This window comes from Protobothrops mucrosquamatus, unplaced genomic scaffold (assembly GCF_001527695.2).
Source record: "Protobothrops mucrosquamatus isolate PMUCROS unplaced genomic scaffold, P.Mucros_1.0 scaffold1298, whole genome shotgun sequence".
In the NCBI taxonomy this organism is placed as follows: Eukaryota; Metazoa; Chordata; class Lepidosauria; order Squamata; family Viperidae; genus Protobothrops; species Protobothrops mucrosquamatus.
In genome coordinates, this window is record NW_015387500.1 from 236353 (window position 1) to 249289 (window position 12937).

The following is a 12937-nucleotide window of genomic DNA, read 5'->3' on the forward strand; positions in this document are numbered from 1 at the left end:
GCTAATTCGTTCTTCTTTTTCCTCTGATCATGGAGATCTTATGATGTTTGTTTTTGCTGTCCCTAGGCTGGAAATTTATTTATGGTTGATTGTATTTTATTCTGTTGTGAGCCACAGGGAGTCAGAATGACTGGGTGGCCTATGAATAGACCGAAAAATAAAAAAAAAAATTGGAACGCAGCTTACTGATTGATTTTCAACTATGAGACCTGTCAAGGGATCTGAAGTTTCTCTTCCTGACAATTCTTTAGAGCTTTTTCCCCTCTAACTTTTTCTGTTTTTCACCTTTCTTTGGAAATGGATGGCTTGGCTTACAGCTCTCCTTGTCACAATTAAAGCAAGGATCGTCTACAAATTGGGAAATCGCTTCTCTTTGCCTTTCTAGTTATGCTAAGCAATGGAGACCTTCAGCACTAGGAAGTTGTTAAGTAGAAGCACATTTGTGTGGCCGACAGAAGAGACCAATGTTCATCCTGCACTACAAGTCCATGACTGACAATTTGTTTAGCAGCCATTCAGAATTACAATGGCACTGGAAAAAGTGACTTATGACCAGTAAGCAAGGGGTGGGGTTCACACAACATGCTTCATCACAAATTAATAATATGATAACAATCATATGTGAATAAAAGCCAGTTTGGGGTAGTGGTTAAAGCACCAGGCTAGAAACCAGGTGACTGTAGGTTCTAGTCCTGCTTTAGGCATGAAGCCAGTTGGGTGTGACTTGGAGCCTGTCCATCTCTCAGCCCTAGGAAGAAGAAAGCGAGGGCCAACTATTTCCAAAAATTTTATGGTTAAAATTTGTTCAGCTTTGCCCACAGTGTTAGGATAGCCCTACATCCCATCAAGACAGCTGGAGATGAATTTGATGCATGATCCACCTGTGTATTTCGTAACCTCTTAATATCAACATTCACCATAAGATATAATGCCATCCAGTCCAATCAAGGCTGCGAAGTGAGTCGTTTCTCCAGGTTGCAATTGCAACTCTTCTACCCAAATTTCTAGCTAGATCTTCTGCAACATCTGGAACCTGCTGTGGTGCTGGCATGGTCTTCTGTAACATTTAGAATCTGTTGTGATGCTAGCATGGTCTTCTGCAACATCTTCTATACCCAGATTTCTGGCTAGATCTTCTACTGGAATATGTTGTGATGCTAGCGGTCTTTTGCAACATCTGGAACCTGCTAATGGTATTAGCAATCTCCCAAAACATCTGGAACCTACTGCATGCTAGCATGGCCTTCTGCAAAATCTAGAACTTGCTTTTCGTTTCCCCGAAAAGATGAAGAGTCCTATGTACCACAATTCCCATGAGTCCAAACCATGGCAGTTGATGACAGCTGTGGTCCAACACATCAGGAGATTTTCACTTGTTTGTAAAAAAAAAAAAAAAAAAAGAATATTGGGTTTTTGTTTTGCAAACTTGAGTATTCTCATGGTTTTGCATGCACTCATCGCTGCAAATCTAGCTTTCTTGGCGTTCTCCTAAACGCGACCCCGCCAAGAAGCAAAAATCGCCTGTCTGGCCCTTTAAAAAAAAAGGGGGGGGGAGGAGTCGTAACCTTGGAAACAGAGGCGTCTAGGATTCCAACGCCTTTTCCCGGTCGCCGTCTTTGACGCCATCCGCCTGCGCCCGGCTCTGCGGAAGGCGGCAAACTACGTCACCGCGAGCGCGACGGTAGGAGCAACGGGCGATCTCTGAGGATGTAAGTAGCGGAGAGGCGCTAATCCGTCGCCATCTGGCTCGGGGACGGCCGCGAGAGCGGCGGGAAGCGGTTCGCCGAGCCGCTGAGGGCCTTCTCAGCAGGGTCGGCCTCGTGGAGGAGCGTGAGGCCCGCCTCGGGAGTGCGGAAGGCCCGGACGGAAAGTGGGGAGGGGACGCTCCTCTGAATCTTGGAGGACGGGGCGGCGTGCGGGTGGGTGACGTAGAACCAAGCTGGCTCCGCCCCTTTCTGGCCTCTTGCTCAAAGCAAGTTCCTGGGGGGGGGGGCTGTTGGAGCTGTTCCCCTTTTGGGGGGGGGGAGAAGGCACTGGGTTCCCCAATGATCCATTGTAGAACTTGAAAGTAATTTTTGCACCACTTACAGACAGATGCCGCCCTGTAAGGTTTTACACGGTTTGCTGCCGTTGCTTTTGCAAAAAAAATAATAATATGTGATTTATTCCAATTTTTTGGAAGCGGGGGAGAGGCAGTTCTGTGCCTCCCTTCATTTTTTTTAATGGAATTATGCACCATTTCAATCCAGTTGGATTCTGGGTAGTTTTCAGGGTGTATAATAACGCATAATCATGCATAGTACAGAGATATAACATCATACATCGCTGTAATAAAACTGGGAAGTCTTGCTTTGGTGGCTTCCCAAATGGTTCTCCCAACTTTACAAAAGGCCAGATGAGTATCTGATGGGGGTAGGCTGGAATTCGGATGCTCACTCGGGATAAAATCTCACCGGAAGTGCTTTGGTTTTGTAACTTGTGTTCTTTTCATATTTAAAGAGCTAAGAGGGAAGCAGAGATAGTGGTGGAGCTTGATATGAGGGTTGAACTAAAGGTAGGATAGGGAGAGTAGCAGTGAGATAAAAGTAAATGTTATCTGGTGCAGTAAGAAAATATCTTGTTCCATCTCTGAAAAAATACTAAATTGCAGGTTGGTTTAGATGCCAACAGGATGTCATAACTAACAGACTCTCTTAATGTATGCCTTCCAGATGAGACAAATGCTTACAGCATTCCAAACTAACATATTTCAGTATCTAAATAGTCAAATAATCTCATAGTGCCTGTTGGGGCCCCGATATCTAAAACTTGTAGTACAAAGATTAAAATATGTTTAGCAGTTCTTGCTCTTTCCAAAAGGGTGACCCCAGTCAGGTTTGCTGGGGAAATGCTTCTATATAGTTAAATAGAAATATATGCAAATATAATTATTACCTATACAATATACTATTGAATAGAGAGTATATCTTTTAATGCTGCTATACTGAAGATTAAAAGCTATAGAAAAGTTATTGCATCTATATCGGTTAGAACACAGTGCAGAATTGTTTACTTTACTATGATTTGTTGAGTAGCCAGGTCTGGCTCACATATAAGGTTAAGCCATTAACCACTGATCATGTTTGATTGGATCACAAGTATCCCAAGTTTTTTAAGCAGGATTAGTAAGTCTGGGAGCCCTGCCCTCAAATTTTATTCATGCTTAATTTTATTCATATTTAATTTTTAATTTAATTTCATATTTAAAGATTCCATCCGTATTTGGGTCAAAGCTCCTGCAAAGCTAACCAAGTAGACACTCTAATTCCAAAAATTATGCAACCGTCAATGACGCTCCTTTCATATCCCCTGCCCCTCTCCCCCCCAATTAAAGATACAATTCTGGGAAAACTTCAGACAGAAAAACTTGTTTGCGATGGTGGCGGAAAAAACTGCATTCTTCCTTTGTTTAGTATTAGAGGTCCTTAGAAAGTATTCAAATACAGTATCTTCTAAAATACCCAGTATATATCAGTGTTTCTCACCTGAGCAACTTTAATTTGTGTGGACTTCAGGTCCCAGAATTCTCCAGTCCACACCAATTAAAATTGCTCAGATTGGGAACACTGATTTAGATTATTCAGCAGGTGCCATTTTCAGCCAGGCAATTTGCTGTTTACGCCCACCCAGTGCTTTGCATGAATATTGGTTGATATCATCTGCTGTTCTTATCAAATAGGATTTTTTTTTTGTTCTCCTTCTGCCTGTATGCTAATTGTCTCTCAATGCTTTTGTCTTGTCACTAGGCTGCTCTCTGGAGCTTCTTGCAGTCGCTTAGGGATCCGTTAGAAGTAAGCTTTCAGATAAGTGAGGCCCCCCACAGAGCTGCTTTGGGACACCGAAGGGGAAAATGGAACTGTCAGGAATGAAAAAGAAGAGTTTGCTAGCCATCAAAGAAAATAATAAAAAGTCCAGCACTAGGTAACCGCTGTCTGAATTTTCAAGGCCTAAATTCTCCCAGGGACTGGAGGGAGGGGTGGGAGAGCCTACTGGGACATTCCTGGGAAGCATGAGTACAGATAATGCTCGACTTAACAACCACAGTGGAGTTCAACATTTCTGTTGCTAAGCAAGGCAGTTAAGTGAGGTTTGCCCCATTTTACGACCTACCTTGCCACAGTTGTTAAGCGAATCACTGCAGTGGTTAAGTGAGTCTGGCTTCCCCCATCGACTTTGCCTGTCAGAGAGTCATCAGAGGTGACATTGCAGCTGTCCTAAATAGGAGTCAGTTGGCCAAGCTTCCAAATTTTGATCCCACGGCCGTGAGGATGCTGCAGTGGTCATAAGTGTGAAAAAAAGGCCATAAGTCCTTTTTTTTTTTTTCTCAGTGCCACCGTAACTTCCAACGGTCACTAAACGGGCGGCCTGCAATTAGAAATGCTTCTCTTGGCTCCTTTCATAATCTTCCCTACGTGGCTCTGCCTTCCTTTGGACCTGCCCCGATAGGGTGTAGGCTGGGAATTCCCTGGCCTTCTCATCGTCTCGCTTTCGTTCGGCAGCCGAAGTTAGGCGATAACTTTCTGGCTTTTCTGTTCAAGGGCTCCCTCTCCGACCAAGCGCAAAGACCGGACTGAAGAGAAATCCAAGGACCGGTCCAAGGACAAACCAGCCACAAAGGAGTCCGGCGAAAAAGACCGTGGGCGCGACAAAACCCGCAAAAGGCACAGCGCCTCCAGCGGCAGCAGTAGCACCAGGTACACGGAATCCCGGGATCCCCGAAAAAGCGTACGAAAGGCAGGCCCTGCGTTTGTGGCTTCTGGGGAACTAGAAACTCACTTCCTGAGGAGTTCTTGTGGGGAGGCATGAGTTTCAGAGTTCACTTCAAAGCTTATCCCATAACTGGATACCGGGCCCCGAGGATGTGAAGGGCCCCATTTCCTGCCTGTGTTAAACACGAATAGTAACAGTTTTACTCGGTGCCGTATATATTTATCTGCCACTGTTTGAATAGTTTTCATGGTTTTTATGTTGGATGGTGTACACAGGCCAGGGTCACTTGTTTGAGCTGGGTGGCTGTAGAAATCAAATCAACTAAATTGTTACTTATTTCCATTCACCGCGTGCTGAGGAATGTTGGAGATCGTGACCGTGAAGGGCCTTCTACTGGTCTGGTCTTAGCCTCCCATTCTTACTGTTAAGGTTTTGATAGAAAGATAGAAATGATCCATTTTTTAAAAAATAAAACATTACTTCAATTCCTCTTTCTTGACTGAGGCATGTGAAAGCATGTGTGGGGTTTATGAGGGCTTCTTGCAAGCCTTCTAGATCAGAGGTCCCCAACCTTTTGGGCACCAGGGACCGGTTTCGTGGAGAGAGGTTTTTCCGCGGACTGGAGCGTGCGTGGCTTTCTGTGCTGCCTGCATCCCGTGGATGGGCTTTGCTTATTTGTGCGGACCGGTTGCTGGCATGCCGCGGCCCAGTACTGGTCCACGGAACCGGGGGTTGGGGACCCCTGTTCTAGATCAGGAGAGTTGATTCTGCTCAGTTGTGGTGATACATTGCTGCTGTTCTTCTCTCAGGTCTCGGTCAAGTTCCACCTCCAGTTCAGGGTCAAGTTCCAGCACTGGGTCCAGCAGTGGCTCCAGTTCCTCGTCTGCATCAAGCCGTTCGGGCAGCTCCAGCACTTCCCGTAGCTCCAGCTCCAGCAGTTCTTCGGGCTCTCCAAGCCCTTCGCGGCGTAGACACGACAATCGGAGACGGTCCCGTTCCAAGTGAGTGGCATTGCCTGAGGGAATGTGGTAAATCTGGAGTTGAACGAGATGGCTTAACGTCTTGGGAGTTGAGGACTAATTTTCACCCCTTGCTTTAAATCAGGGGTTTCCAAACTCTACAGTTCACTGATCCTTTTGTGAAGTTTCAGAGTATTCATCGACCCACCCACCCCCATATTATTTTAATAGTAACGTGAATACTAATAGTAATAATAATTATCTTGGATAGTCCATTAATTCTTGGAGATGATGTTGACCGCTCTGGAGAACTCTACTTTAAATCTTCGTGGGTGTAATTATTGAAAATAACAGTTGGTTTACATTTACCTGAAATGGTAAGTCATCAACGAAGAGTTGTAATGCAGAACATTGTAGGCCAGGGGTCGTCAGACTTGACCCTTTTATGACTTGTGGACTTCAACTCTCAGAATTCCTCAGCCAGGCACGCTGGCTGAGGAATTCTGGGAGTTGAAGTCCACAAGTTTGAAGACCCCTGTTGTAGGCAAAACCCTCATTGGGGCTCAGTTTTATGCCTGTACACACCAGATTCCTTCTATGATTTTGTAGAATGTAAATGCCAGTTAGCTTTTTAAAAAAAAACATTTTAAAGGCCCAATTTTAGGCATCTTGTAGCACCTTTTCCATATTTTCCATATTTTATTAAAAGGGAAAAGCTTTCAAAAGTTGCAGCTCCTTTTATCAGATGCAGAGTGACTAGACATAAAGAATTTAAACTGTGGGGGGGAGGAAAGGGAGGAGACAATAGTTTGGTTTATGCAGATGTAAACAATTTTTTTTAATCGCATTGCAATTGTTAATTGATAAGATACTTGTAATCAGTCTCATATGAATTTGCATAATCAACTTATTTGCGCCCCTTCCCCCCATTTCCCCCCATTTTAAATCCTACATCTAACTGCTGGTGCCTTTTAATAACATTTATTAATCAGAAGGGATGCTACCAAACTACTGATGTTTTTTGCTACCATAGATTTAACACAGTTGCCTTCCTATCATGTCTGAAGGTTCGACAAGTTCATTGAAACATACATCGTTCAGACAGGCTGTTGTTTAAATGGCAGCCAGTAGCTGACTTTTATTACAAGCTTGCTCATTAGAAAAAAACGATTTCTCTGTTTTCTCCAGATCTAAACCACCCAAGAGAGATGAAAAAGAACGGAAGAGGAGGAGTCCCTCACCCAAGCCCACAAAAGTTCACGTGGGGAGGCTTACCAGAAATGTCACGAAGGTAATTGTAACCGGTTGCTTAATTGGATTCAAAAGGAAGAGAAAATTAGACCCTGAAGGAGCAGAATCAAAGTCCTAATTAATTTGGATGTTGGGAATTTGGAGTCAAGCTGTAAAAGAACTGAGCTGGATTCATGAAAACACTGGTGTGATTTCAGGAGGAATAACTCGGGCTTACATTTGATCAGCCTAAATTCACTGTTGTTATCTGTTCTGTAGGTGGTTCTCCATAGTTTAAGAGAGACATTTCCCCACTTCACACACCCAATTGCTGTCTGAGGCTTTTCCAGTGTTGTTGTTAGTTGCGAAGTCGTGTCCGACCCATCGCGACCCCATGGACAACGTTCCTCCAGGCCTTCCTGTCCTCTACCATCTTCTGGAGTCCATTGAAGCTCACGCCTACTGCTTCAGTGACTCCATCCAGCCACCTCCTCTGTCGTCCCCTTCTCTTGCCCTCCATCTTTCCCAGCATGAGGCTCTTCTCCAGTGAGTCCTTCCTTCTCATTAGGTGGCCAAAGTACTTGAGTTTCAACTTCAGGATCTGGCCTTCTAAAGAGCAGTCGGGGTTGATCTCCTCCAGGACTGACTGGTTTGATCGCCTTGCAGTCCAGGGGACTCGCGGGAGTCTTCTCCAGCACCAGAGTTCAAAGGCCTCCATTCTTTGGTGCTCAGCTTTTCCAATAGTGAACCCAATTGCGCCTGTCAGTTGAACTTGCTGTCTTAAACCCTTGCTTCTATCACCACTAGTATTTCCTGTAAATATATACAGGAATATATTTTAGCTCAAGTAAGGAAGCACACGTGAAACACAAATCCCTCTGCATGGATTTGGCTTGATACGCTTCTATCTCGGTTAAAGCTGTAGCTGTCTCTTATTCAGTATTCTTTTAGGAAGACTAAAGGTAATGGGAATACGTAGTGATGCCAGGAATTCTTTTCCTTGAAGGATCACATCATGGAAATATTTTCTACCTACGGAAAGATCAAGATGATTGATATGCCAGCAGATAGGCTCAACCCGCATCTTTCCAGGGGCTACGCCTACGTAGAGTTTGAAAATCCAGATGATGCTGAAAAGGCCCTGAAACACATGGATGGAGGTAGGTGTCTGGAACTGAGAGGGCTTCAGATTGAACGTTAAAACATAGAAAATTGGGAGGGGAGAGGGGGGGCTCCTGTGGACTTCAGATGGCTGGCTGGGGAATTCTGGGAGTGGAAACACACACCTCTTCAAGTTGCCAAGGTAGAGAAACACTGTTTTACAAAGATACGTTGCTAGGGGTGGGGAAACTTCCATCTCATTGACGTGTTCTTCCTACTGACTTCCTTTTAACTGAGTATCCATCCCTTCCCAAGGCCAGGGGTAGGCAACCTTGGCTCTTTTATGACTCGTGGACTTCAACTCCCAGAATTCCTGAGCCAGCATAGCTATGCATCCATTCCCAAGGCCAGGGGTAGGCAACCTTGGCTCTTTTATGACTCATGGACTTCAACTCCCAGAATTCCTGAGCCAGCATAGCTATGCATCCATTCCCAAGGCCAGGGGTAGGCAACCTTGGCTCTTTTGTGACTCATGGACTTCAACTCCCAGAATTCCTGAGCCAGCATAGCTATCCATCCATTCCCAAGGCCAGGGGTAGGCAACCTTGGCTCTTTTATGACTCGTGGACTTCAACTCCTATGCTGGCTCAGGAATTCTGGGAGTTGAAGTCCACGAGTCATAAAAGAGCCAAGGTTGCCTGCCCAAGGCCCACACCCTGCATTTTCTCCCTCTCTGTGTGGGTTAAAAGAACAATTGCCAGCTGACATTTTAAGTCGGTGGAATTAGAAAACGTGCTTTCAAGAGACGTCGGGTGGCTACAGCACTCTGGATATTCTTCTGTGGTACAAACAGGTCAAATCGATGGGCAGGAGATTACCGCCACAGCTGTCTTAACTCCTCGACCAAGACCTCTCCCCAGGCGTTTTACCCCTCCCAGAAGGATGTTGCTACCGCCCCCTATGTGGCGCCGCTCGCCACCACGCATGAGGAGAAGGTAAGTTGCCTTAATCGGCGATGCGGGTGCCCTATCTGAAATGAGACATTCCTGAAATGCCACTCTATGGCTGTAGGGTGCAATGACATCTTTACAAGCTGTCAGAATTTCTCTCTGTCTCATCTTGTACCAAACAAAAAATGCAGGATTATTTGGAGGTGGTTTTTTTTTAACTTCTCAACACTGTCTTCAACCTCTGGACTGTGTAATCTCTTCTCCAGATCTCTCCTTAATGGCTCTTGCGTTCTCTCTGAATCCCTTCACAGTAAAGCCGGGCCATTGTGGTTAATCTGGTATGCATCTTTCTCTTCCGCTCCTGCACCTTCATCGAAGCAGTATTTTTGGAGTGGAAGTGTACGTAACTTGTCGCAACAAGTTTGTTAAAAGTTTTCAATTGTCAGAAGGATTCTTGAAACCCCTCCTTGGGAGCCATTATTGAGGTCATCAAAGGGGATCTCTCCTAAGTTTTATTATAGAGGGACCCCAAATGCACTTAAGAAACCTGAGTTTCCTGTTCAGAAAAAGGAAGACAATAAATAAATAGCCTATGACAGGGCTTTTCAACCTTTTCACCCATTGTACCACTTTTAGGATATGGCAACATCCAAGTACCACCAGTCGCCTAGTAAGGTGTCAAAAACTTGATGACCCCCCCCAAAAAAGAAAAAAGAGATAAAGTACAGGTAGTCCTCGACTTACAACAATTCGCTTAGTGACTGTTCGAAGTTAAAATGGCACTGAAAAAAGTGCCCCCCAAGCCACAGCCGAGCAAGACACCTGCCTGCCTGCCCGGCAGCGCTCTTCCTCCCGTCCGAGGTTTTCATTGTTGTGAGCATTTCTGTTGAGGATTGGCAGCGGAGGTGGGGTGGGGGGGTGTTTCGTTTTTATTCCCCCCGTCTGCTGGGTGGTTGCAGCAGGTTTTGGTCACTTCACATGACCCTGGGACACTGTGACCGTCATAAATATGAATCAGTTGCCAAGCATCTGAATGTAAATCACAAGACCCTGGAGATGCTGCAACATTCCAGCTGATCGGCGCTTCTTCTGGGCTCATCAGAAGCACCAGGATCAGCGCCGAGCTCCAGCTGGATCCTGGCGCTGATCCTGGTGCTTCCGCTGAGCCCTGACAGCCCTGTAGCTCCAGCCGTCTCTCGCTCAGGCTTGTGCGGTGCTGCCACCAGTTCAGCTCATTCCCCTCCCGCGCTATCATTTTTCTAGGATGGTCGCGTACCACCTGCCAGGTGCCAATGTACCACAGGTGGTACCTGTACCACTGGTTGAAAAGCCCTGGCCTATGAAGCATCTCTGAATTGTGCTGATCATCCTGTACTAAGTACATGCAGCTCTTCTTCAGCTGAAGCCCTTCCCTCTAACTCTTTCCTTTCAGATCCAGGTCTCCCAGGCGCAGATCCCCAGTTCGCAGGCGATCCAGATCCAGATCTCCAGGCCGGAGGCGTCACCGCAGCCGATCCAGTTCCAATTCTTCTCGATAAAAGCACAGGACTAGGCAGCTGTGGGGTTGTTTTTTTTAAAGTTCAAAGTGCACCCATTTAAAATGGTATCTTTTTTTAAGACAAAAAATTTGGAAAGAATAAAGCAAAGGGACCGTTGAGAAATGATTAAAAACTAGCTAAGACTCTTGCATCTGGTAGGGTGGAGTTGTTCCTTGGGTTCTGACATTCTCAAAAAGAATTTGGTTATTTTAGACACAAATCTTTACAACTCCCGAGAAAATTGGTTGCTTCTCAGACACGCCCAAATGGCTTGGACACGTATCTCAGTGTCAAAATGTCTTTGTCCCCTTTCACTAAATCAGTAAATTTTTATACCCCCACTTTGTTTCTAATTCTCCTGCCAGCCCAAAGTTACATTTTGGCTGTTGGCAGTATTGGTTGCTGAATCTGTGACAAACTGAAAACACCCCTTAAATTAAATCTTGTTAGAAAAAAAAAAAACCCAGTTCCTGCCAACGACGCTGTAAATCTTTTGCTTTTTAGAAGATGTGCAAAACACACAAGCTGAAAAATCGTATTTTCCTGATCTCTGTTTGGGAGGTGGGTGGGAGCAAGGATTTTGTGATTTGGAATAACCGAGGTTCAGTTTCTAATAGGCCAGACAGCCTTCGGCCTGTTGTACAGTCATTACTATAAAGTTTGATTTTTGTATAACTTGGTGGCATCTTGTAGTCATGTTGTGTTTGTACTTGTGTAGAATGACAAATAAACCAGTAAGGTTTAGGGTGTGAACGAATTATTGCTCATTGAAAATTACGGTAGTCATCTTGGTCTAATATTTTAGCAAAGAAGCTTGCAATGAATGCTGGTCACCACTAACAAGGATCAGAAAAGCTGTTCAGAGTGTCTAGATTAGGCTTCCCTAATCTGGTGTCTTCTGGGTCAGTTAGGACTACAACTCGCAGCTAAGATGAATTGTCACAGCGTGTGTGGATTGCCCTATATTGGGGTGAAGATTATATACTTAATAGTTTAACTCCATAGACCATGATTCTCAACTTTGGCAGCTTTAAGGTGTGTGGACCTCAACTCCCAGAATTGAGAAATGCTGCCATAGACATTTTTAACATGATTGGCTCTTGCAGTCTCTGTTAATAACTATGGAAAGGGCAGTTAATCTCAGATCAAAAACTTGGATAGTAACTGTAAATGCAATGTTGAGTAAATCTGTGGGATCAGTAGAATTACCGTTGCAGTAATTTCGAAGGGGATGTTCATAGTATCAACCCATTGATTTCTCAAGAAAGTACATACCCGTATCTCTAAATCTATGTTTCTGTTTCCGTTCTTCTGAGGAAGTGCTGGAAGTCAGTGCTAACTACATTCTGCTACATGGTTAACAGATATACACACATACACTCCTATCTCATTCTGCTTCATGATTAGACCAGATCCAGATGATTGAAAATGTAATAAATACATTAAGAGCTAACATGAGTAATTCAGGTGCCCAGATAACCAACATCTTGTAGATATTCACTGTTTCATGTATGGACAAAGGCCAATAATATGAAGCAAGCTGCAGTTTCAAACCTTTTCTTCACTATTTAAAATGTACAAATTCAGGCAGTTGTGTGGATGCAGTAACCCATATAGAAACACATGGATTCTAGGGTTTATCCATAATCATCTGTGATCTATTGTTATTAACATGCTTCACAGTTCATTGTGAAATGGCAAGCAAGGAACCTGTTGGTGCGCCAAAAGAATTAGAATCAGAAAAAAATTGGCCCAAATAACCAAGCAAGCCGACAGGCTAGATTTATCTCCCTGAAGGATGGAATAGAATGAAAATAGAATAGAATAGAACTGGAAGGGACCTTGGAGATCTTCTAGTCCAGCCCCCTGCTCAAGCAGGAGGATCTATACTATCTCAAACAGGTGAATATTTTGTTAGTTGCGAAGTCGTGTCCGACCCATCATGACCCCATGGACAACGTTCCTCCAGGCCTTCCTGTCCTCTACCATCTTCTGGAGTCCATTGAAGCTCACGCCTCCTGCTTCAGTGACTCCATCCAGCCACCCCATTCTCTGTTGTCCCCTTCTTCTATTGCCCTCCATCTTTCCCAGCATCAGGCTCTTCTCCAGTGAGCCTTCTCATTAGGTGGCCAAAGTACTTGATTTCAACTTCAGGATCTGGCCTTCTAAAGAGCGGTCAGGGTTGATCTCCTCTAGGACTGACCAGTTGGATCACCTTGCAGTCCAGGGGACTTGCAGGAGTCTTCTCCAGCACCAGAGTTCAAAGGCCTCCATTATTTGTCTCTCAGCCTTTCTTATGGTCCAACCTTCACAGCCATAGATTGTCTAGTCTCTTCTTAAAAACCTCCAGTGATGGAGCGCCCACGATTCCTGGTGGCAAGCTGTTCCACTGGTTGATTGTCCCCACTTT

At 44.8% G+C, this 12937-nt stretch overlaps 1 protein-coding gene across 1 annotated transcript; it reads left to right on the top strand.

Moving 5' to 3' along the window:
- The first annotated feature begins 1673 nt into the window (after positions 1-1673).
- Positions 1674-11280, top strand: RNPS1 (RNA binding protein with serine rich domain 1). The gene is made up of 8 exons (XM_015821304.2): positions 1674-1709; positions 3786-3960; positions 4578-4733; positions 5559-5750; positions 6897-6999; positions 7945-8098; positions 8893-9034; positions 10422-11280. Exons 2-8 carry the CDS (start codon positions 3890-3892, stop codon positions 10525-10527), a joined length of 924 nt encoding a protein of 307 aa, XP_015676790.1. The 5' UTR covers positions 1674-1709; positions 3786-3889; the 3' UTR covers positions 10528-11280.
- The last annotated feature ends 1657 nt before the right edge of the window (positions 11281-12937 follow it).